This window comes from Xiphophorus couchianus, chromosome 2, assembly GCF_001444195.1.
Source record: "Xiphophorus couchianus chromosome 2, X_couchianus-1.0, whole genome shotgun sequence".
Classification (NCBI taxonomy): domain Eukaryota; kingdom Metazoa; phylum Chordata; class Actinopteri; order Cyprinodontiformes; family Poeciliidae; genus Xiphophorus; species Xiphophorus couchianus.
The window spans coordinates 29,173,282-29,199,018 of NC_040229.1; the positions used below are offsets into that span (position 1 = coordinate 29,173,282).

At 40.4% G+C, this 25,737-nt stretch overlaps 2 protein-coding genes across 7 annotated transcripts in view; one reads left to right on the plus strand and one right to left on the minus strand.

Moving 5' to 3' along the window:
* Positions 1 to 5,521, minus strand: part of fbln1 (fibulin 1) — a 43,949-nt gene extending 38,428 nt beyond the window's left edge. For 2 of the 3 annotated variants that reach the window (XR_003597444.1, XM_028032636.1), the window contains exon 1: positions 5,186 to 5,521. Coding sequence is in view for 2 of the 3 variants with exons in the window: in XM_028032636.1 (XP_027888437.1) it covers positions 5,186 to 5,240 (55 nt within the window). In the remaining variant the exon portion in view is untranslated. The remainder of the gene's footprint in view (positions 1 to 5,185) is intronic. The other variant, XM_028032635.1, reaches the window with a different exon arrangement.
* On the plus strand, positions 236 to 24,428 carry LOC114153943 (3-oxo-5-beta-steroid 4-dehydrogenase-like). 4 transcript variants are annotated; one of them, XM_028032639.1, is made up of 11 exons: positions 241 to 418; positions 13,816 to 13,896; positions 20,659 to 20,798; positions 20,903 to 21,070; positions 21,226 to 21,342; positions 21,523 to 21,600; positions 22,636 to 22,758; positions 23,003 to 23,112; positions 23,206 to 23,371; positions 24,130 to 24,212; positions 24,306 to 24,428. In XM_028032639.1, the coding sequence occupies exons 3-11, from the start codon at positions 20,706 to 20,708 to the stop codon at positions 24,346 to 24,348; spliced, it is 981 nt and encodes a 326-aa protein (XP_027888440.1). In that variant the 5' UTR covers positions 241 to 418; positions 13,816 to 13,896; positions 20,659 to 20,705; the 3' UTR covers positions 24,349 to 24,428. The 4 variants fall into 4 exon arrangements, with proteins under 4 accessions (XP_027888463.1, XP_027888440.1, XP_027888449.1 ...); XM_028032662.1 differs by lacking the exon at positions 22,636 to 22,758 and having other exon boundaries at positions 236 to 418; XM_028032648.1 differs by lacking the exon at positions 13,816 to 13,896.
* Positions 24,429 to 25,737: the final 1,309 nt, after the last annotated feature.

Here is a 25,737-nt window from a genome sequence, read left to right on the forward strand (position 1 = left end):
TCCTTTGTAAGATTGATGAACTGCACCATCTTTTACAATCATTAGGGATTTTTTTTTTTTTTTTTTTTGTCTGAGGCAGAGGATGATAAATATGTTGTTGGAGAGACAAAAGAGGCTTTCGACTGGAGCGCGACCAGTTTTGTGGTGATCTGGCTGCTGATTCATGTGGATTAGAGAATGTGGAATGCCTCAGCTCTGTAAACAATCAACCGTCGCAATCACGTCAAGTACATTCACTTGCCTGTGGTTTGTGTGAACTGCCAAACGTAAAAAAAAAAATAAAAAGGCTTTGGCAGATAGGCTTCTTCTTGAGAAGAATTTTGCCTACGGCTGGAATCAGGATTAGTATGCCACGCTGTGTTTTTAAAAAACGACTCCCAAGACGGCAAAAAAGGGGACGAAACCAACTAAGTCTGAGGTGAGTTTTTATTGAGTCTTGGTAACAGACCTTGGCTGTGGGGTTTTTTTGAGGAGTGATTGGGAAATGTGCTGTACGGCTGCTTTTGTCTGGGGGTTGCCTTGGCTGCTGAGAGCGGTCTGGCAGGAGTGAGCAAGTTTAGATAGTGAGAGATTGAGCTGGGAGGACAAGTGTCTGGACCAGCACTGCCTGGTTTTTACAACGCTGCTTGTCTTCTTCCACAACAGCAGAAAGAAGTGTACAACAACCACAAACAGTTTTACGGAGGCACCTGTAATGGCAGTCATTACGACAAATAGACTGAAGATTGACAAACGTAGTCCAAAGCCGGTAAGATGTTTACATACGGTCATCGCTGGCATGGATTTTAGGATTTTGACATCTTTTTCGAGAGAAGATTGATTATTTTTAAAAACCCCTGATTTTTAAAAACAACTCAATTAAATTTTTATGACATGCTTACTGGAGCCAAGCCAGGCTTAACTTGGAGCCACTTTCTATGTTTTCGTGGAATAAGTGATCTATATAAATAATATTCTCTCTTTTTTACTCAAAATGGTAGAGCTCATTTTATTTATTTTCTTGACTATCAACATAATCCCCTAATTTTAGGAATAGTTAAGGTCAGTGCTTCCCAAAAGCCTACTTTTAGCCTACAGTGTCTGTTATAAAACTCATTTTGATGTGTGTCTGCTTTGTCCTTTTATTTTATTATTTTAAAATACCAAATTATGTTCAAGTTTCAACTGTCTGGGCCATTACACTAATCTTCAGATAAAAGAAATTTGGCTAGAATGTAAGTTTTACACTGCCAATGGCTGAGAGGCCAACAAGAAGATCATGCTCCGAAACCGACACGTTGATGCTGAATTAAAATTTGTAGCTGCCCTCATGAAGTCGTGACAGAGCAGCCATGCAGGTTGGTGACGGGGCTATTTTCTTGCAATAGAAGGATTTTTTAAAATAATCATTATCCCAGTTTTGACAAAAGTAATCGTGTTTGTCATTTTTGCCATAATCTTACAACCCTTGGCAGAGACTGAAGTTATTTAGGTATATTTGTGGGAGTGTACGCATGTATTTGAGCCTATTTGCTGTAATATTTACACTAATTAGAAAGAAAATTGATACAGAATGTGTGTTATTTCTTATTTTCTGACTGATTCAAGGAATAACATATGTATGATAATATTGCAAAAGTCCCAAAATATCAGCGGGTTTGTGTGTTTTAGATGGCCAGAGAAACATGCAGCAAAACCTCGGATTACAAGTGATTACCGCTGTTCCTTGAATAATAATAATAATAATAATTATAACAGACTCGATTTCATCCAAGCGAACCGTTCCACAAAAACACTGGTTTCGCTTCTCCATACAGGAGGTTCAATGTTTACATTTTCGGTGACCTTTGAACTTAAAGAGGCAAAGGAGGCTAATTAAGAAGCTACTAGAAGCGAGGACGTCTATTCGAAAGTGACAGAAACAGAACCACAGTGTTCTGAATTTATGCAAGTGAGGGTTGATAAATAAACTCTGGATACATTGGTGAAACGTCAACTTAATCTCAAAAAGCCTAGCAGTGCTTTTTGAGATTTGCAGTCACATTTCAGATGAGTAAGCCAGCAGCGTAATACTTAAAGTAAAGCAGGTTAATAGAAATGTTGGCCTTTTAAAATCCTATTGAAGATAATGCAGTGGATCTGAATTGTGGTGAAATTAGAGACCAGAGTATATTTACATATTAAAGAAATATTTTACGAGCTTTCTTCCTTTAACAGATTTTTGCTAAGCTATTCCATCTCACCGGTTGTAAAAGCTAAATTGATACATCACACATTTAGATCCACAAATACTGCCGTCTGGTATCATAGGTAACCCACTCTGACTGGCTCAGTTATCCTGCGACCGGTTTCTCTGTTTCTGTGACTCATGGTCTGTCAGAATAAGGGCTCGTTTCCATTTTGGATGAAGTTGCTGGTAGCGAGGGCCATTCTGTCCATGCGGAGCAGCACGTGGCTTGCCCGAGTCTAGACCCCTCATGTAAACACAGCCTAGCGAGCCCACTGGTGGAGCTCCGCCCAGGCAGAGCAGCTTGTCTGGAACCAGATCGCAGCAGAGGACTGGACTGCTTTCCAAGCCGCACTCAAAGGGCTTTTAATGGGAGCGTTCTGTTTTGCCTGGATCGTCATGAAAGCCTTGCACAGAGAGACGATTGATGGTCAGCACTCACTCGCTCAATAGCTCACTTCCAAAATAATAGCATAATAGTAGCTTTCCAAGGTAATGTCAAGCTATTGACATCTTTTGAATAAAAGCTTAGAAATCAACCCATGTGCATTAGCATCCTACACTTCGGTGCTCCTGTTGTGTGTGTCAGGGGATAATCACGCCCGTCACCAGACTGCGGTTGTGATTTGAAACTTTTAAGTTTCCTCTCCACAAAACAACTAACAATTACTTGTTAAACTATCACTGGTTAAGTTAACTGAGACATAGAAAAGCAGCATAAACAACCCCAAAGACCCAATTACAGTACTTTCATGCAACTGTATGTTATTTGTGTTAACAATTAGGCTTCTCATAATAAACTTTTAAACACAATTTCATTTCTTGAGATCATCCTCAGTGGGATTCTGACCCCAACTTATGGCATCACTGGTCCAGTCATAAAGGAGCTGAATCTTCCTTAAGATGTTTAGAATCACCCCCAATATAACTGTAACAGTACAATACGTATTATATTTAGATTTTGTCCAGACTTGTTCATTATCAATTTATTTAAATCAGATATGTTCAAGTAGAGCTGAGCAATAAATCAATAACAATATGTATCGCGATATATATGTGATCGATATCAATAGATAACACGTCTGATAGAACATCCAGTAACTTCACTGAACTCCGATCCAGAGCAACAAGGTATTCTGGGAGATGTAGGCAGAGGAAAGGCTTTAGCCGCTCAACCTGTCACAGCCGGATAAGAAAAGTTGGTGGCATCAACTGACTCGCTCACTCTTTGGTTGCCTAGCAACAACCTGTTGAGTAACTTGCGCAGCAGCAGTTTAAGATTTCACCGCTGTGTCTCTTAACTGCTTTAAAAAAAAAAAACAACAGCAAAAACAAAACAACAGTGTAAAGTGAAAAATGTGGATAAAACATGAAAGGTCCTGCCACCCGTGTGTCAGTGTTTCAAATATTTCCAATGAATAAAAAACAAATCAATAATCATTCATTTCAACTGGTATCCATTATTTGTTTTTCAGCCATATCGTTCAAGCATGGAAACATCTACAGCAAGCAGAGCAGAGGTCAGAAGTGAGAGCCACTGTGTTAAATAACACATCCTGATAAACAATGCTCCGCAAATAATAAAACTAATCAGAAACTAGAAAATCCAACAGAGACAACACTCTGCAGTATGGAAGACGGCTCAAAGATTGTTATGGTCAATGTCGGTGTAGTGAAGTCAGAGGACGTTCAGAGATGCAGGAAGATATTTTAAAACTAAACTGTACTTTCTACATGAGGAAGCATGTCGGTGGTTCGCTTAGGCTGCCAGAAAGTGAGAGAGATCAGGACTTGAAGCAGATAACAGGAAGGCTGAACATATTACAGAGTGGTTGTCTTGGTTTGTCATTTTCAGCTTTCGCCTTCCATTCATTCTCAAAGAGGCCAAAACAGATTTACAATAACTGGAAATCAAAAATGGGCCACACATTTCTGATTGACAAATCTTTATAATGAAGTATCTTAAAGGGTTAGTTCAGAATATATAATATATATTAAGTCATTACTGATAGCTGCAGTGGAAAGATGTCACATAACCATGAACGAGCGAGGCTGAAGCCAAGGTAGACATACTTTTGAATTTTTCCTTAAACAGTCTGAGCCTTCTTTACAGGAAGGCCCAATGCAGAGTCTACCTGCACCATCATATGTGGTGTAGCTTGTTGGAGCATCAGCTTATCTACTGCTGAGAGGAAGCAGCTAGATAAGCTAATCAGGAAGGCAAACTTGGTCCCAGTGTAGGTGGAGGGGCATCACTAAGAAAAGTGATGTTTTCTTAGCATTTAGCAACTTACCCATTGTGGGACAGTAAAAGATATTTCCATTCTATTTTGAAATGTAATTTCAATGTAAAAGAACTCGGGGAAAATGTCACTCTGTATCAGCAAGACAAATGTGATAAACAGATTTTTAACAAATCCAAGCTGCTATTTTAAGGGTTTGATTAACTTTTTGGGGGGGGGGGCTCCACCCCCTAGTGTTTAAATCCTAACACTCCTGTCCTAGTCAGATACTAACTTAGCAATTCACATGTAACATCAAAACACACTTTGACTTCCATGACAGAAGGAACTGCACTTCACACCTTTTATAAGTCAGTTAGGCAATGATTTAAACCAAAGGTGCTAATGCTGATTTAGCTGCCAGGAGAGTTTTCTGCACCATGAAAACTCATGAAAACTTACCATCAAGTTAGTAAAACAGGGGGGGGGGGTTTCCTGCAGCACTCTGAAGCGCCCAGCTTTCAATCACAAGCCCCAACTAGTCCCTAGACACAATCATCACTTCCTCAAGTCCCCACTCTGTTTCATCTGCTCCCGTCTCTAAGTATCTTCAAACTCTTCACGTGCAGCGCTCTAAATACATGTATTTTTTATTATTTTTTTTACACATCAGCGCCAATAATCTCGTGCAGTTTTGTCCCCGACCTAATTAAAAGTCCTCGCACGCGCACAGCCTCGTCCGCAAAGGTGACTTTACCTTGTCCGAGGAGAAGCCCGAGCAGAGAGCAGAGCAGCGCCACACGCAGAGCCATTGGGGGACTCGAGTATCAGCCGCAGGAGGGTTAGAGAGGAGTGTTGCAAAAAAATAAATAAATTAATTAAAAAAAAAAAAAAAAGAAGAAGAAGAAAGGTGCCCGATAGTGACCGATCTTGCGAGATTGTTCGTTCCTTCGGGGATGTGCGGATGAACCGCAGCGCTTCTTTTAAAAGGAAAGGACTGAGTGTGTGGAGGAAAGGAGAGAAAAAAAAAAGTGGATGTGATGGAGCTGGGAAGTCGCAGCTCGCAGCGTGACTGCAGCGTCTAATGGCACCGTGAGGGGCGGGCTGGGTCCACCGACACCCACTTGTTGCTCATCAATTGCAGGGTGATCTTTGCTCCCTGCTTTGGTTTCGACGTTATTCGAACACGTTCGTTCGTCGTCCCTTTAGGATCTTATTGCTACGTTAAATGTAACATTTATCCGATTGCTTGTTGCCACCCCTGTTGTTGTTGTTGTAGCTTTTCATCTTTATTATTGTACTGCGCATATGTGTCAAAGAGCCAAATTCTGCCCACCATAGCAAACACAAGGGCCATGGACTTTAAAGGGCCAAAGTCCATGGACCTTTAAAGTTAAAGAAATAGAACTTCCTGTCGCCAGTTGTGTGCTTAAATATAATTTCATCACTCAAATCAAATTAGTTTTTTAATATGATGCCGTATTATTTCAATGCTAAATATTCTAAAAAAAATTTTTTTTTAGAAGTAGGCTACTCATCGAATGCAGATGAAGCCATAGTAATCTAACAATTTGTAGTTGATGAAAAATGAAAATGAGGTCTACAAGTGTCCTGAAAAGCGCTTTGGGAAAAAAAAGTAGATTATTGTTACTATAACTCCTCTTTTCTGTAAATCAGAAATCTTTTCTGTCAGAATGTCTCTTTCGTCTCTCTTCGCCGTGTCCCGGAGCAGCTTTGCACACATGGAAATTGTCTCCTGGTCGGCAGCAGGGCAGAGACCTTCTGCGTCCGTGACTAACGATTCCAGAGATCAGTAAACATCTGGAGATGGTTTGGAGAGCTTTGTAAAAAAAAAAGAAAAAGAAAAAAGTGTTGCGGTTGTGTCCAGACGTTGGCCCTTTCAAAGCCGGTGGAAGTTTTTGGGCATCAGTTATACGGACGACGGGACGTAAAACGTCAATGGATGTGGGTTCTGTCACCTTGCAAAGGCATCCGGGCCACTGGAGGCTTCCCACACATTGTGTCGCGTTAAAGCCACAAACTTTCATCTGTTTGATTGGTATTTTACTTCGGTTCAAAAATATTTTACTTATCCCAAAAAGGGAAATTAAATGTTGTCACGACTCATATCATCCAAGTAAGGAATTTTCCTGACTATAGAGCGCACCTCACTATAAGCCGCGCCCACAAAGTTTAAAAAAAATAAATAAATAAATAAAAAAAACCTGGAAACGTACAAAGCCTATATATATAACTTAACTAACTCAACTTATGAACTTCATATGAACTTCTTTATGTTGTTTACATGATGAGAGGGTATGAGTTTGAAGACATTTCTCCGTCCTGCCTGCTGCTAGCATGAGCTTGTTCTAAATGAAAATCAGCGTTTTCTTCTTTGATTTCCAATTTTGACTTCCACTGATTCGCTTCCTGCTAAAGCGCCCCCTGGCGGCTGAAGAAAAATCCACAGAAAAGCCGCACCGGGCTGTAAGCCGCTTGGTTCAAAGCGTGGGGGAAAATATGGTAACTTCGAAGAATCTGAAGAGGACTCTGACTGAAGGCTGTTGAGCTATCAGTCCCATGATATCTGGGCTGCAGACATGAAATACCACATTAACGTTCCAGATGACATCATCAGCTGTTGCCAAACACTGATAATCCGCCTCATTTGCTTTTGCCGCTCCCCTGTAAATCTCTGTCTATCTGTAAGGTTAGAAAGATTTTGGAGTTGAGGATGAGATTCCTGCTCGTTATGACGAATCTTTGACCATCTTTCACTCTCTGTTCTCTGCATTTGGTTTGTGGTTCAGGTATTATTGGAGCCTTTGAGATGCTAACCGTGCTCTCAGTTGAAAACAATAAAAAAACACAACAAAACAAACAATACCTTACTGCCACAGCTACGCGTTGTAACAACTGGCTGAAAGTCAAAAAGTAAAAGCGTCTAACTGATGGAATAATTGCCCAAACACGAAATACTTGAAGCATAAAGATAATAATTTGGGGGGAAAAAAGTCTACAAAAAGAGCAAATCAGAGCAAACTAACTGAGTTACTCCAACATGCTGCCAACAAAAGTGCCGCAATTTTAGAATCTATGGGATATAGACCGACACAACATCACTGCGATAACCATATGAAATGGTTCGAAACTTGGTCTTACTAATAAAATTTGAAAAGAGCTACGATGAATGGTTTAGATCAAAGGCATGTTCATGTGCCAGATTGGCCTAGTTAAAGTCCAGAGCGGAATCAAAACAGAGAATCTGAGGGAAGGGTTCAAAATCACGACTCACAGATGCCCTGTGTTCAACCTGACTGCGCTCGCAAAGAACGGGCAAAACTGTGAACTGGTATATAGAGACAAAAAAAACAACAACAACCCAAAACACTTGCAGCTGCAGCGACAGACAAATGTAGGTCTGCAACGTTTCGACTCGATGGGTCTTGAGCACAAACACATTTCGCACCTTCAGGCTTTCATTTGCAAAACCCTTCAAAAGCGATGCGCATCGGTTTCTTTCGACTTCTCAATCGGACGCTGCTTTCGCTCGTCAAAAGCCCCATCGTAACCCGCCGAGAGGCGCGAATACTTTTGCGAGTCACGTTGTCGTACGAGAGATTATTGTGCACAGGCTGAGCGCCTTTTCCTGCGTCCCCCCCGCATCTCTGCGGTAGTTTCACGGTTCCCTTCAGGCCCACAGCTAACCCTGTTTTTCTCCATTAAAGTTAATAAGTTAAGGCTTTTTGTAACGGTGCCACCAGCTGGAGGGAAAAGGTATCTGTCAGCCAAAGTGATTATGGACTCTGAGAAGGGTCTGGATATAAACAAGCTGCTCACACACACACACACACACACACACACACACACACACACACACACGCACACCCCCGTCTACTCAGGTACACACTCTCCTGCCAGACTTGGCAAGAGGCGCAGAAATAATTGCTAGACTGCATTCAAAATATTTTGTACCAGCTAAGGCCCTCTGCAAATTCAATCAGTCTACTGATTCTGGGCATGCTGACAGGAGGAGGTTAAACGATCCTCTAATCAGTGCCAGATGTCTCCTCCTCCACCAGCAGTCTAGTCGGTCAAAAGACATCAGCGTGGACTCGGTGTCATCAGGGAGGTGGGGGAAACCGCAGCGACATGACAGCGAGAAATAGATAGCTGCAGTGTGAAAGAGGAAAAAGGCTCTGCTGTGATTTCTGCCACTGTCTGGGTTCAGTTGATAATTAAAGTCAGTTAATAGTCTTTTTAGCATGACCACACTTTATAAAGGGCTGTCCAAAAATATTTATATCTCTTTGAATGTTTGGGGGAGATTTTTATTTATGTATTTTTTTATTTTTTATTTTAACAATATAGCTACTTGTATATTTATTTTACTGGGATTTTACCTGCATAACCAAAACAATGCACTGAACAAATGTGACGTAGAAGAAAAGATGCAAATGGTGTTCAAGGTTTTAACAAATAAAACTGTGAAACGTTTGACACATGCCTTTTTGCCTTTTGAAGGATATCTCTAGAGGCTTTGCTTATTCTTCTTTTCAAATCTTACCATACATTTTTTATTTTATTTTATTTAGATCTGGACTTTGACTGTGCCATTCTAAAGCGCGATCCAAACTGCTCTTCTCTATTCTGGCTAGAGAACGGAGCTCCAACTTTTAAAAAAACCCACAAAAAAACCCCCAGTTGAGTTAATTTTTTAATGTGATCAAATTTGACAAACTTAAATTTATTTACGTTCAACATGACAACTTGAGAAACATAATATATTGACTTGGATGAACTTGATTTGATTACTTGCAACAAGAAATGCCCTTTATCGTCCCACAGTGGGGAAAATTGCAGTGCAACAGTGGCAGGCGTTGGCAAATAAACCTGCACAAAGACAGAATATGTAAATAAAAGCAGAATAAAGAATAGAATACAGGCAAGATTTTAAAATGTGTAGCTATAAAAAAATAAAATAAAAAAAGTCCAGAGAAATATGCAGCTGAGTTGGTTAAATTAAAATAGTACAAAATGTGCCCGTCTCACTGAGCATTAAAATACAGACTATTTACAATTAGCGGCGCTACAAAAAATTGTACGGCAATAAAATTGTACAGATACCAGCAGGGATGCAAACACTTACTAAGTTTGGTGGGAGCAGTGCCTGTTATTGAGTGGAAGGATCTGACAAAGACATAACAAATCTAGAAGCTGTCTTTTGAGTCTATGGTAGGTGATCAGTGACATGGGAAACACATGAGAACAATCAGTAGAATGACCGTCAGCGCAACAAAATCTAAAGACGAACACTAAACTTAAAAGAACTACAAAAAAAAAAAAGAAAAGAGAGAGTGAACCGGGAATATAATAAACTGAGATGCCCAGAATGCATCAAAGTAACTAAGCAAAACTTAAAGAATCACAGTTCTTGACAAAAGCACAAGTCACTTTTAACCGTGTGTCCTCTTTCTGAAATGCATCACATTTCTCAACTTGTTTTAGAGTCGTGCTGTTAGAGCCGCAGAGGACAAACAGCAAAATCATTACATGAATTAACACATCTGTCAATCAGTTGTTTTTTGTTTTTTTTTTAAATCCACTTTAATGGCCACGCTTTAATCCTTTCTCAAAATAAAAACCTGTACACGCTGTAGAAACTAGAAGCTCGTATTTTAGACTGATTCAGTGAACGCCTCGGCAAACCGAAAGAAAAATCAGGAAAATGTTGCTTTTTACTGCAATGGACGACAAAATCACTAACAAATTAGTACAAATTCACCTATAAGACTATGTCACTGGCACAAAAACTCTCCTTACCTTCACTCACTCATTAATGTTTGTACGGTGCGTCAGTGTTTTCTGAACAGGTCGTCGTTGAAAATGAGAATCTGCTCTCAATCAACTTACCTGGTTTAATAAAGATTGAATTAAAAAAACCGATAAATAAATAAAATAAATCAAGGAACAGACTTTAATGTGCCTGAAAAGAAAGAATCTATCTGAATAGAAACTCTTAGAATGACTGTAAATGTGTCGGTGTTAGTTATGTGACACTAGTTTTTATAATACTTTGGGGGGTTTTATTATAGTTTTTCTTTATTTTGTTGTGACTTTTCACTTGTCTAGTTCAGTTATTTAGTTTTTAGAGTGTTTGCTAGTTTTTATCAGTTATTATTTGTGAGTTTTACTTTAGTTTGTAGGAGTTTTAGTGTTTTATCCTTTGAGAAATTTTTGGGTGCAGAATTAAAAAAGGTCAAAGGGTCGTATTGTGATTATGTACGCATCGATTGGATAGTGAATACTCAACAAAAGATACCATAAAAAAAACACACAAAAAAACGATTCAACTATTGTTCACTCTCTCATAAACTTTTGCAGTCGCCATTTTGCGGACTAGCGTGAGCGCCGCCAGGGGGAATATGGAGTATTGTGATTAGCCGACAGCTGATGTAAACTGCTTGTCTGGGGGAAACAAAATATAAATTTTATAGTTTTATAAACGCATGACGTAGCTCCAGTCAGTTAGCGAAAATGCTCTCTCAGTTACAGCTTTCGTTATTTTGTAACTAAATCCTCCTAGGATGCTGCACAGCGGCGCAGTTGGTAGCAAGGTTGCCTTGCAGCAAGAAGGTCCTGGGTTCGATTCCCAGCCTGGGGTCTTTCTGCACGGAGGTTGCATGTTCTCCCTGTGCATGCGTGGGTCCTCCCACTGTTAGGTTAATTGGTCTCTCTAAATTCTCCCTAGGTATGGATGTGTGTGTCCTGTCTGTCTCTGTGTTGCCCTGCGACAGACTGGCGACCTGTCCAGGGTGAACCCTGCCTCTCGCCTGGAACATTAGCTGGACCCTCTAAGGTAGTGGTCCCCGGGCCGCGCAAGAAATAATTAAATACTTCCGTTTCATGTATTGAGTCTGGAGGTTCTTTTATTTTGAAAATCCTTTAACCGGATTCCTTCGGTTATGTCTTGAATGCCAACATTGAGCCCACAAGCAGCAGAATGATTTAGAAACAGCAGCAACAGTATCTGTGTCGGTGCGCCCCGTCCCCCGGTCCGCAGCAAATTTGCGAAGTCTTGACCGGTCCGTGGTACTAAAAAGGTTGGGGACCACTGCTCTAAAGGACAAGGGTGTACAGAAAATGGATGGATCCTCCTAGGAGTCATCACACCTCATTACTTCCGACCAACACCTACGCTTGTCTTTGCATAGAGTAGATTAGAGATGAAAGTCTGAATGAGGAAGGAGCAACATTCAGAATACCAGAGGGTCTAAGCCTCCCATGCTCCCAGCCAGAACGTAATCACATACTCCTCCTCTCCACCACCGCAGGGTCTTAACAAGAAACAGCAGGGGGAACTGACCTCCGAGCCAATGCGTGGAGGAAATTGGAGTTCCTGAAAGGTCGTCCTCCAGCAGTGTTAATCTTGTTGTAGAGGGGGGGCTGCGCAGGTCAGGTCCTTTGAAGCTCAATAAAGCTCGCCTTGCCACGTATGTGTCACCTCTAACACGGCCGGGCAGACAGAAGAATGACCTCAAGGAGGGCTCTAAGGACCCCCGTTTACGCCTCGACACTGCTGCAGCGCAACGAGACCGATAATAAAGTACTGGACCGTCACCGGCAACCAAAACAGTTTTTAAGAAATTTTGCTTAAGTGTTGTTGTATGAGCTATCTTTTCCTCTATCTCTTTTAGCCTTTTTAACCGCTTACATGCACAGGCTGCAGCTTACATAACCATGACTAAGTGTGACTGCCGGCAGTCATACGTAGACAGACTGAAACCGATTAGACTGAAACAGATTGCAGAGAAGAATATAAAGCTAAACTCGAGCTACAATGCTGGTTCCATCCATAAGGTGAGCTCAGTGTGGCTGGACGGTGGATGTAACTCTGTATCTGTTCCATTTGTATGACATGTATGGCTTGTAGCATTTGATCTTTTTTCAGCACTAAAGCCTGCTCTTTTATATAACCAAATCTCATTCATTCTCAAGGTAATTTACAGTGAGGGGTTCTGGTCGGGCCCTAAAGCTGGTAAAGAGACAGTAATGGAAGAACTCCAACAGTGCAGTTAAGAATTAAGCTTGAAAGAAAAATTCTGCACTGTGTTAAAACATCCAGAGAAGCTGAAATATTCTTGATCTCAGAATATTTCTGAGATATATTCTCAAAACAACCTTTGAGCTCTTATGGCAGCACAACAACTCTCCACCAGAGTGAAACATTGCCTTGTCGAACAGAGCTTACTTCATGTAATCAACGTCTTTGGCACAAAAGGGCAGGTTCTGGAGTTTTGGTTTCATTCTGGTCCAGCAGACGGCTCTGAGGATGTGAAAGCCCATGAGGTTTTATGTCTGCTCTTTAAATTGGGCCGGGACCATCGTTCTCTTTTTGTTTTGCTTTTTTAACTGATTTTAGGATTTGCACGGTTTTGCTCCAGGTTTGGCCAGGACTAGGGACATACTCAAGGTCCTGGGTAGGGAGATTTGACACTGTGCATCTTTTGCGTTGCCTCTTTGGCCCGGACAGTTTGCTTGGCACCTGTTTCTGTGTCCTACATGTGGTTTGTCTGTGGGGTGCCTGGTGTCTGTCCCCCTGAGGCTACTGAGGACTCCATGGGACAAGAAAGCCTCCCAGGTGCTGCTCTACGGTACTGAGTGTTGTAAAGTTTCAACCTCCAGGTGACAAATTCTCGCATTCAGCCACTTCACACACCATCCAACTGGATGAGAGCGATACAAATAGAAGTACATATTTCCTTGATGTGATCAGTATATTTTGATACCAGATATACTCTTGATTTAATAAAGTCAGACACACAACTTGGATCTCCCTTTTACACAAGAAGCAAAGACGTCTTCCAGACATCGGCACTCTCCAAGGTGTTTTTTGGTTTTTTTTGGAAATGGTAAGTTTGAGTCCCATAAAAAATAACTACATATCAGAATTTAGCATGGTCAGAACCGGCTTGAGGAATAAAGATTGCTATGGAACACTCACTAGACTAAATTTACTGTCTTTCTGTGCAACTACTCCCATCATTTGGCTCATTGTTGACGGCAATGACGTAGGAAGAGGTTTATCTCATCTTGACACTGAACCCACTTCTCCACAAGGCTGATGTGTTTCTGAAGACTTCCAGGAAACTGTCTCTGGCAATAAAGCAAAGGTCAATTATAATGATTGTGATATATATTACTAGAAAAAGAGGAAATTCCGATGTGTGCGCAGAGCTGTTCCCCTGCTGGTGAATTGTACTGTACTTAAATGCAGTGTCACAGTATAAAAACAAAGAGGAGCGCCATAAAACAACACTCCTCATTTTTGATATCCAAATTTTAATTATGGTCAGTGGCTTAACTAATTTTTTCCCCTGTTCATAGATGCCCAGTCTAAGCAGAGGATCACATATGTAGCAGCAGATATTATGGAGTGATGACAGCTTTCGGGTGCAATATATTAAGGTATGCTGTTGATGTGGTTGAGACAAACTGACACAGCCACTAATAGACATTAGTGTTTAATGCATGTCCAATTTAGAAAATGCATTCATAATATTGTTTTTGTTTCAGAAATTGATTCCTGTTCCCCTCAGAAAATCTAAGAATAAGTTTAAGAACGGCAGGACAGTTAAAGACTTGTTGAATGCGCGTCGAATTTTATGTTTGGGAACGGGTTATTGGTGCCAACCATCTGGACCAAGATCTGCACATGAGGGTTTGGAAATTAATAACTGTAAAAAAAATGTCCTTAAGTGGACAGGTTTCTGCTGGGTGCAAAGTGGAGTCGTTCTAGAGGTTGATAGAGGCGGCCAAAAGATTAGATACGAAAAGAGGCAGTATTACGTAAAATTAACATTTTTTGAGCTTCATATCATGTTATAATGTTATTCCCTCATCAAAAGCATACCTGGAGTGTTTCTTTGATTCTTTCATGCATGTTTGAGACATCCTTTAATCTCCCATGGCAACCATTCATCTGTGCAAAACACTTGGGTGGACCAAGCCCCGCCTTCAAGACGAAGCACCTCCTCGGAGTTGCATTTCCCAAGCTTCTGTCTCCCCAGCGACTCATCCGCTCGGCTCCTTCAGACTAGCCAGCATCAATTAGCAAACACTTATTGGAACTGCACATTTGCCGAGCTCATTATAGGAGTCAGCTCTCTGTGAAAAGCTGGTAAAAACGACGTTAACGGGCTAATGGAGGAGCCAGGTTGTGAAGACTTCCTGAAGGTGGAGTTTCAGAAAGAGCAGGAGTCTTTAAAGACACAGAGGCCCAATTTCAATGCACTAAATTACAAAGTAAAATTCATTTTAAGTCATATATGACATACATAGCATTTTTATCACAACTGAAGATAACATACTTACTTGATTGTGCTATAAATTGGTACTAGGTACCAAAAAAACACATACTATTGCCCCTTTAAAGACAACAAGTTGTTACTTATTTCCTTTTCAGAAATACCACAAAGTATTCAATTTTATCTTGTTAGGTAGATATACTGTATATTGTCAGCTGTACTAAAGGCAGCCTGTGGCAATTGTCCTTTAACCTGCGCACACAATCATGAGATTCTGCAACGTAGCAAAACAAGTGGGGACATCAGCACTAATGAACATTTGGCTTGCACTGCCATCCTGCCATCTGAAGCAGAAACCTCATCCTATCATTAACGGTTATGGTGAGTTTCCACACACTGGCTTGTCTGGAGGTCCTCCACACATGAGCAGAAGAGAACCAGAAGCTTTAAAGAGTATAATCTTTACTGGGACAGAGCGCCACACCATCTTTAAATCTTGGCACATTTACTTGTTGCACAGCATTGTCTTTAAATGTCCATGTCATCAGACTGGTCATCAAATATATGATGTCGTAAGTATTTAACCACAGTATAAAGTTTAAGAGCTGTACCAGACAGAGAGAAGTCAGGAAGTACTAAATTCCAGTCTTCCACTATTTCTGGCAATCAAAATGTTTCTCCTGTTTTTTTTTTCTTTTGCATTATAAAGAAAGTCAAACTCTAAACTATATTGAAAGCAGACCCTCAATAGCTGTTGAAGGCTGCCACTATATGGACAGAGGGTCATTAAATTAGCCGAGAAGAACAGAGGAATACTTTACTGCTGTAGTTGGCCACGACAAAATGATTTCCGCCTGCTTGCTCACAAAATGCAGCATGTTACATAGATAAAATCAACAATTAAATCAACGGCTTAAACGGGCAGTATTCTGTGTTTTCCAAACTCTTAGTGCCATTTTGTAGCACAATCAAGGAACTATGTTACCTTCAAGTGTTATAAAAATCCTGTACATATCAAATGCGACTTAAAAGAAATTAGACTTCATAATTTAATGCCTTGAAATGGGGCCTCTGTCTCTTTAAGAAAGATCCGCTCTTTCCAACACTCCGCCTTCCAAAAGGCATCACAATATCACGCCGATGTTAACCCTTTAAGAGCATTTTAACAGCGTTGCACTGAGAAGTACCCTGTATAATGAGCTCAGCAGATGTGCACTTCCACTAGGCGTTTGCTAATAGCTGCTGGCTAGTCTGAAGGAGCTGAATGGAGGAGTCATGGAGGAGGTGCAGCTCCAAGGAGGAGCTTAGTCTCAATGGCTGCACTGGGTCCCCACACCCAGGCGTTTCACACGGCTGAATGGTTGCCAGGGGAGATTGAAAGATTTCTCAAATACGCATGAAAGAATCCAGGCAACACTCCACGCATGTTTTTCAACAAGGGAATAACTTTATAACATCGTGCTAAGCTCAAAGAAGTTGACTACTCCCCCAATTCCTACAACAAACATAAACTTACAGCTACATATTAACGATAATGTTTTCAATCAAAGCATGTCGACGTTTTGGTAAAGTCCAGTAAAGTCCTGATCTGAGAATCTGTGGCAAGAATAAAAATAAATAAATAAAAGAAAACTGTTTCCAGACACTCCCCATCTAATCTGACCTTTGGTCATTAGATGCGGTAGAGACGTAACTCAAAAGATCTTCAGGCGTAACGCAGTGGGGCTAAATCCAGACACATGCCACACTTTTGAGATTTTGAATTAATTAGCAGACTGAGCAGGCCTACAGAAATGTGTAGACCATTCGCTAAATTGAATGCTCAAGTAAAGAAGGCAGAGGTAAGACTCTGAGACAAGGAGGGGAACAAAGAAGCTGGCCCATCTGGAGAGAAACCTCGAGGACAAACTGAATTTCTGCAGAAGGACACCAGACGAACTGGCGAAACGTTATTTTCTCTGGAGAATATTTCTTCCATTTTGAGAAGTGGTGAGAGAGAAATCAGGAGTCTTGCGTTGCTCCAACGGTGACGCATTCTAATGCAATTTACGAGCGGCCGTCTCTCGTGGAGGGGAGTGAGCTTTCTAACAATTCTGCCCGCCACGAATAAATAAAGTGGGATCAAAACGTCCCCCGGAGCAACTTCTGCCAGCGCCGTTTGGTGATGATTCGTGGAGATCCCAGTAAATCATGAGGGAGCAGCAGGATTTTCAAAAAAAATCAAAATAAAGGCAAAATAAAATTTTAGACCTGTGGGCAGAAAACGTTCCAGATCTTAACCCCACTAAGTGCCTGTGGTTAGTTCTCAAGAAGCTAACATGTAGCATCTCAGAGTGTTCTGCTGAAGTTAAGGGAATCGTTCAGAACATTGGAGTCCTCTGACTTGATAACAACAAGCTTTTTAACAGAAGTCATATTTATTGTTTGTGTATGTATCCTCTTACCCTGGTTGCACATTGCAAGGTCATAAATGTTCAATAACACCAGGAATTATGGCACATGTTTATCAGGGAGTCATTTTTTCCCCAGTTTCTGCAACTTCAAAACCTTCTAACTGATCATAGAAATATTAATATTTGATCAAATAGTGTCAGCAAGCTACATGTTTCGTCATGATTATTATTGTTTTGTTTTTAATCGGATCTATTGATATTTTTGCTGTCTCACACAAAGTCATATCAATGTTTTGGGTCTTGTCAAAACGACACTGTTTCACTTGGGTCTTGGCTTTAGAATACATGAATGAAAGAGGTTTCACATAATTCGGTCAAGGCCTTAACAGCAGCTTGAGGCAGGTGCTTTGTGGAAATATGGCGGGTGTAGTTGTCGAAAAAGTAGAAAGTTTATCACTCTAAAACTCCAAAACAGAAACCCAACTCTGATTATTTGATTTAGCCCTAAAACAAATACATTTTACATCACAGTTATACTGTAAGTTTGATGTTTTCCAAAGGGCTTTAAGGAAATTTACTTACTAGAAGTGAGGGCAAAATGGCTCTTTGCATTAAAATGGTTGCCAACCACTGGCAAGTGTTATATTTATTTAATGATTCATGATTCCTGGTATACCACACAAGTCAGACACCATGATATGAGACAAATCCACCATGCTCTCTGCAGCCTATACACCCAAAAAATGATAACCTTTCCTCAAAAACAATGTAGCGCCGTTGTGAAAAGCGCCTGAGACACAAACGTAGATATACATTAACATTGTGTGACTTAACAACAATTAAAATTGGCGGGGGGGAAAAAAACAGAACATTTACTCGAAAACACATGAAAGTTGTCATATTTCTTGACTGAGTTTCGTTTCGCAGTTGCAACAGCTTGTCCATGTCAGCGTTACGCAACTTCTGAATGAACTTCAGAGACCAGCGTTGTTTAAAGAGAGATCCCCGACTTCAATGTGGGAACCAAAACACAGCTTGAGCTAGACTAAACAGTCTGAATCACTAGTAAAACATCACATGTCCGTGTCCTGCTGCAACACAACTTCCACTCATTTTTATGTGTGTGTTTTATTCTTTTGTGAAAGAGTGGGTTTTGTAGATGTTTCTATAGGCAATGACACTGCAGATGTCGAGTGGAGTGGATAAAGCTCAGCATTAAAAAAAAGGTCAAAACTGAGAGTATCATAGTGGCTGCTTTGATATTTAAAGTAACCCGTGTTACATATAACAGAAATGTGTAAACCAAAACCACCATCAGGGATAATATCTGCAATATTTACAAGTAATTCCAAAAATTCTCAGGAAAAGTCCAAGCATGTTAGAATAGAATAGAATATACTTTATTGATTCCCAAGGGGAAATTGCTCTACTACTCTATCTTAGGTAATAAATACAAAGTTTTGTAAAATATATAACTAAGAGTGATAAGTTCGAAAGTACTAGATATAAACAATCTAGTCAAAAACAAGCAATCGCGTGCACTACATTAATCAATAATTAACCTATAGATGAGTGCAGAAAAAATGTGAATCATTGTCCTGTTCCTGCATTTCTGCTCTAAGGTTCTCACACAAAGTCACATTAATGTTGGGGCTTGTAATAATTTACCTGAACTGTTATTTTTACACAGCTGAAACAGCATTAGATACATAACCTCAACTATTTTCATGAACAGGAGTCAGGTGCGAGTTTGTATTTGTAGCGAAGTTTCTCTAATCAACACAAGATTGAAATTATGTGCAGCACAAACCAGATATTAATAACTTCCACTGCATAAAACAAAAGATTACCCTTTTGGGTTTTTTTTTTTCTCCTGATCTGTCATTGAAGCGCAAAGCCCCTCCCCAAATAACTCCCTACTCTGAGTTGTTAACTCTTAACCAGCTCTACTCTTCTCTGGCTGCAAGTGGGCAAAGACGAGCATCAAAAACTCTGCTCACGTTTGGCTAAATGCATTTAAAAAATAAACTCTAAGAGTTTGCTGAGCCTCACAGTTAGCTGTGGAGCTTTTAACAAAGATAAATAAGCCCTATTATATCTTAACAGTGACAGATGTTGGCATTCCTAAGGAGCAGCTTGCTATAATGTGGATTACCCCACGGACGAATAGGTTTTGCCAATATAAATCCTTCAGCCTTGAAAGTAGAAGCAAGGGCGCCCCCTGGCGGTTAGGGTTTACCATTACTGTATTACAAAGGAGGCACCTCCAGGGTGCTGCTGGAGTCGTTTAGCACATAAACAAGCTGCACACATTTCTGTCTGACACAAATGTTAAGTGCAATCCACAATGTATTATAATGAAATGAATTATAAAAACGGTGGACATTCTATATGTGTGTGAAAGGTGAGTGCGGATCTTTGCTCCGACACATGTCCTCTTTAAGCAAAACCATTCATTTCTTACTGCACATCACTGCCCAGTAACAGTGATGTACAACAAACCCATCAAGGAAAGCCCCCGAGGATATTAAAATACAGGAGGCAGAGACGGCCTCGTTTCGCACACGCTCATTGGCAACGATGACAATGTCAAAATATAAAAACGCAAAGAGAAACTAGGTTGAATGAATAATTTAGCTAGCAAAACTGGCTAAATTCTGAATATCTCAGGTTTCCTGAGTCTGTTTTCATGGTTCTGTCAAGATACACAAATTAGTTCTTTCTTTTTTAAAAAAATAATAATAATAATAAAATAGTTACAGACGTAAACTTAGACTGCCTAACAAAAATAATCCTTATCTCATATTCAACAAACACTGTGTGGTCAGAAATTGAAGGTGAGCATAGTTACCTGACTGACTAATACTGCAGTAGGAGAGACCAGTGAGGACGTACGTGACGTTTGAAATGTCCTGGCCAGAAAAAAAACAACAACATGTTTTTGCCACCTGAAGCAAAAATAAATTTGTCTGCATGAAGCCAAAGACTAGAGCTCAAAGTCTTTGAGCTCATCAGGAATAACAGGCGTGCATAAATTTTAACATGCCATTTAACAAAAAAAATTATTTTAGTTGTAGAATGTAAATAAAAAGCCTGATTTTTTAAAATTGTTTCTTTTGAGCTGGTATTGTCATCACAAAAGCAATGTATCCCATCCTTGCACAGTTGGACACTGATTTCTTCACCCCTTCTTTTATTTTTACATCCACCATTTAAAACAACAGTTTTAGCAAAACGCATCGCAAGGTAGAGAACAATGTGACGGCGGCCTTTGTGTCAAATTGAATTCCAACTCAACAAAACAGTTTTTACATTTGTTTGGAGACTGACACTGTTAGATGTCCAAAGTCAAGACTATAACCAGTGTAATGTTCTGCACCCATTCAAAGATGTAATTTTTCACATCCGACCCCCAACCATCCAAGATAAAACTTTACAGACCCAGTTAGAGGTCACTCACTTCATGCTTGGCTGATAATGTATCAACCAGGTTCAACGTTCACGGCCGCACTCAGTTATCTTTTATGTAGGATAGCTCTGTCGATAAAAGCTCAGTCGGGTACATACTTCTGCACTGATGAGTCTTTCTGCGGAGAGCCACAACGTTCCTCTTAGCGATGGCAACCAAATCCCACTTCTGGGATTGGGAACCTACGGAGACCCTCGAAAGGTAAGCAGGAAAAGAAAACCCTTCTGCTCCTTTGAAACGGTGCTTATCAGAAAAAGCATGCATGTCTGGATAACCTGTAATTGTAACTTGTTTGCGTTTCGTAGACGCCCAAAGGCACCACAGTTGAGTGTGTGAAGCTGGCCATAGATGTTGGCTACAGGCACTTTGATGGGGCGCTGGTGTATTTCAATGAGCATGAGGTGGGCCAAGCCATCAGAGAGAAGATCGCTGATGGCACTGTGAGAAGGGAGGACATATTTTACTGCGGCAAGGTAACACCTAGATTTGTCTGCTGTTATCAACTCTACGTAGCTTTTGTTAATGAGTTCTGACTATGACATGAGAATATTTGTCACCAGGTATTAAGTTACTGAGCGTCGTGATTGACGTCTATTTTAAGTTTCTCTAACAACGTTGCCATCTCCAGCTCTGGAATACCTTCCATCCTCCCGAGCTGGTGAGACCTGCTTTGGAAAGAACGCTGCAAACGCTGAAGATGGACTACGTGGATCTCTACATTGTGGAGCTTCCCATGGCCTTCAAGGTACCAAAAGATCACACGTTACGCTCTCTTATCTTAGCAGGATGATAATACGTGTGCGAGGCCACAACCTTGTTGAGATGAACTATTGTCCAACCTTCGGTACAGTGGTCAGATTGTGCCAGCATAGAGTGGATAAGGTTTCGTATCAACTATTTATGCAAAAAATGCTTCGCATTTCAGCCCGGCAAGGAATTTTATCCGAGAGACGAGAATGGGAAATATATCTACCACCACACTGATCTCTGTGCAACATGGGAGGTGAGTTGTCTTGGTTTCACTCTGTTATCTCATGGCACCGCAATCAAGAAACAAATGTGTGTCTTGATAACTGTAAACACTGGTGTAATTAGGTCTGACAAATATATTCAGGTCAGTGGGACACATTTGACACAACAAGAGCTCGGAACTAACAATCACTCATGTTAAGGAAGATTTATCGAACATGGCCACACTTCAGAGGTTACTCCAAATCATTTGTACCGATAGGTGACATTTGTCCTAAATATTAAGATAACTCAGCATTTTCTTTCAAAGTGTCACCAATACTCAACTATGTGAGGACTTGGCATGGTGTTGGTTGGAACTGAAAACATTAGTTTCACAGTACTGCTGGTATTTACACGCTGCAGTTTAGATAAAAACAGCATATTACAAGATCAAATTCTTATCTTTAAGGTTTATTTGCTACATTGACGCTACAAAGAGAAACAAAAATACAGCACAGACATCCTCTAACTTCATCCTCTAACTTAGAAAGTCGGTAACAAGTAAAAGTTTCAACTTATTGAGGGGTTTGAGTATAATACCCCTCACAAATAGACTTTAGCTTGTTAATTACTATTTTGTCATGTACACGTGGTGCATTTAGTTTATCAATTAGGATTTTTTTCTGTTAAATTACCTTCAATAGACCATAATTGGCATTCCTTTAGTCCATCCATCCATTTTCTCTACACCCTTGTCTCTAGCGGGGTCAAACAGGATGCTGGTGTCCATCTCCAGCGAACGTTTCAGGCAAAAGGCAGAGTTCGCCCTGGGCAGGTCGCCAGTCTGTCCAGCATTCCCTTAGTCACTTCTTGTTATTGAGGGAAAACTGAAGGAGCCTTTCTTTAGGACGGTGTACGCTGCACCTTTCTCCACGATCTCATCTAAAGGATTTTTAAAATAAGACCTTCAAAAGGTTTACTTGGCTCATGTGCAGTCAGTAACTCCCAGGTTTCGGGAGACCAAGTAAGCCTTTGACTGTGATTGGTATTAGTGTGTGGAACATGGAGAGTTTCATTTTCTCGGCAGGCGTTGGAGGCTTGCAAAGACGCCGGGCTGGTGAAGTCTCTGGGAGTCTCCAACTTCAACCGCAGACAGCTGGAGCTGCTGCTGACAAAACCTGGCCTCAAACACAAACCTGTCTCCAACCAGGTCAGCGAGTCTCCGCCACACTGACGCCACACGGTTTACCATGTTTAGTGACCTCCAGCAACACGTTTTCCAGAAAAGGCGATAAAATTGCACAAATATCATAGCTCGTGGAATGAAAATTGATTAGCTAGAAATAGTTATCCAGCTGTAAAAACTGAGAGTTTGACCAAAAAAAAAAAAAAAAAAAACAGGGCTAATTTGCTTGGTTTGGATTCCGATGTGCTTCTTTTCTCTTACCTCTTAGATTGAATGCCATCCATATTTCACCCAGCCGAAACTTCTGGAGTACTGCCGTCAGAATGACATTGTTGTTGTTGGCTACTGTCCTCTTGGTTCCTCCAGAGATGCCTCTTGGTACGTTATGCTGCGTGCACATTTTAACTTGTAACTTATTTTGACAAAGATTAATCGAGCCACTGGCTTTTTTCGTTGCCACGTCTCACCAAGGGTGAATCTGACCTGTCCTCCCCTGCTGGAGGACGAGCTGCTGGTGTCCATTGGGAAGAAGCACAACAAGAGCAGCGCTCAGGTGGCGCTGCGCTTCAACGCTCAGAGAGGAGTGGTGGTGATTCCAAAGAGCTTCAGTCGTGAGCGTATCCAGCATAACTTTCAGGTGAAGAAGAACTATTTCCCTTTGAATGATAAAGAGTGTGTCAGAGTGGAGATGCTCGCAGGGAATATTTTCCTGGTCCAAGAGGAACATTTTTAGGCCACTGTCGGTTACGTGGCTTTTAAGCTGCCTGAGACGCTGCGTTATTGCAGCTTATGAAATCAAATCATTATCCTTGAGATTAATTTGCAAGAAAGGTGAGCAATAGAGTACGAGATAAAGAGAGATGCAAAATAGCGAGTGAATTAGTGAAGCAGCAGTAGAACCAGTCCCATTAATAGCCGTGGTTTAAGAATGACCTTCGTTAATAAATCACTGTCTTTAAGAAGAGAATATACAAACCTCCACTGGGACTCCGGTCCGTGGTTTATGCTGTGCCATGTTGTGGATGTTGACTATTTTTACTAAGAAATATTAAAGACAAGACATTTTTAGTGTGAATAAGGTTATCATAGCAGTTGATAGACTTGTAATTCAGTCCTTTACTCAGTTGTCTACCCTTATTAACTTGCTTTTAGCCCTGATAACACGAGATAACTTTTCCTGAAACTGGAGTCTCAAAGCTCGAGTCCATGACAAGCCCCGAGGTTTTAGATCAAGAGTCCAAGTCAAGTCTGAAGTGGTATGTAAGATATGCGGGCACCTCAAGTTCAAGTCACTTAGTTCTTGAAAGTTCTTAGGCATATTTGATATGTTTCATCTATTATTATTATTATTATTATTATTATTATTATTATTATTATTATTATTATTATTTACAGATATTTGATTTTTCCCTCACGGAGGAAGAGATGAAGGCCATTGAAGCGTTGAACAAGAACATCCGCTTCGTTGAGCTGCTGATGTATGTGTGCTTTGTTAAAGAAAACAGATATCGTTTGTTATTGTTTTCATAACCATAACTATACGGACCATCTTTCCCTCAATCCTTCTGCAGGTGGAGCGATCATCCAGAGTATCCCTTCCATGAAGAATACTGAGCCTTTCCAGTCTTCCTTTGCTGTGGGGTTTTTTGTCCAATGGAAAAATGCTTACTAATAAAATACTAAATAGAGAGGAACGCCTTGACTCTTGATTCCATCCTATTATTATTATTATTATTATTATTATTATTATTATTATTATTATTATTATTATTATTATTATTATTATGAATTCACCAGAACGTTCTCTTGTTGCATTTTCATCCTGACCAGTAGAGGGCTCTGTCTCTCAGTGGATAACAGTGACTGCTTTCTTTTGCTCTTCTTTTCAGTCATTTTTACAAGCTTGTAAAAAAAAAAAAAAGCAAGGTTGCTCTTTTCAAGCTTGTTGAAATTAAGCAACTATCTCCACGTGCGCGCAGTCTGACTGCACTCGGCGCTGATAAGGAGTTCCTGCAAGGAGAACAAAGGGTGTATTGATGATTTTGATTATGTCAAAATGCGATGCTTGCCACTGGTTTCTCAGTTGTCGACTAGTTGTGGGGTTTTTTTTGTTTTTTGTTTTTATGATGTAAAGCACTTATTTTTTTTGCTTGATTGATTGACAGAAAGGCTTGGCTCCTGCAGCTTCAGTTGGCACGGTCTGTAGAGACATTATCATAAGCAAGTGTTACACTTACAGCAGCAAAGGCATCATCATGCAATGCTCTGTTATCTGTTTTTTTTGGGGGGGGGGGTCAGATTGTATCAGGAATGCATGAGCTCAATTCTACTGAACTCCGTTTTCCCTAGAAGGCATTTTGCTGCAGAGTCAGCAGCTGCACACATTACGAAAACAAAAAGAAGGAAAAGGAATCATCATAAATAGCAATCTTTATTCCTAGATTGAGGGGTCAAAGAAGTCCTCTCATGATGGAATTTATCGCTCTGTCAGCAACGACGACAGATAAGAGAAACGGTCAGAATGGACCCAATAAAACACTTTCATACAAAAAGGACTAACATTAATAGAGTGAAGTTTCCGATAAAAAAATGACTGTCACCTTCCTAATAGAAAACATAATGGCCTAAGTCATTTTTTGCCAAAAGTGATTTTTTGTATTTCTTTTTTTTTTTTTTTTGCCAAAAGATGAGTTAAGCAAAAAATAATAATAAAAAAATCACTTTTGTCCAAAAATGACTTGGACCATAATTTGAGGAAAGTGACGATATGCTCGAGTGTGGATTGGTTTTCTACCAATGACGCTACAAGGGGCTAAAGCTCAATTTAACAATAACTACTACCAGATATTTATATTGCAGCACCAACTCCACTGTTCGATCTAACTACTGGAGTGATCGAGGAGGGGCCCTTTTCTAAAATCGATACACACTTCTTTCATGTAATCTCAATATTTAAAAAAATAAAAGGCTTCACTCCATTTTAAGAGGTCATGAGTGACCAGG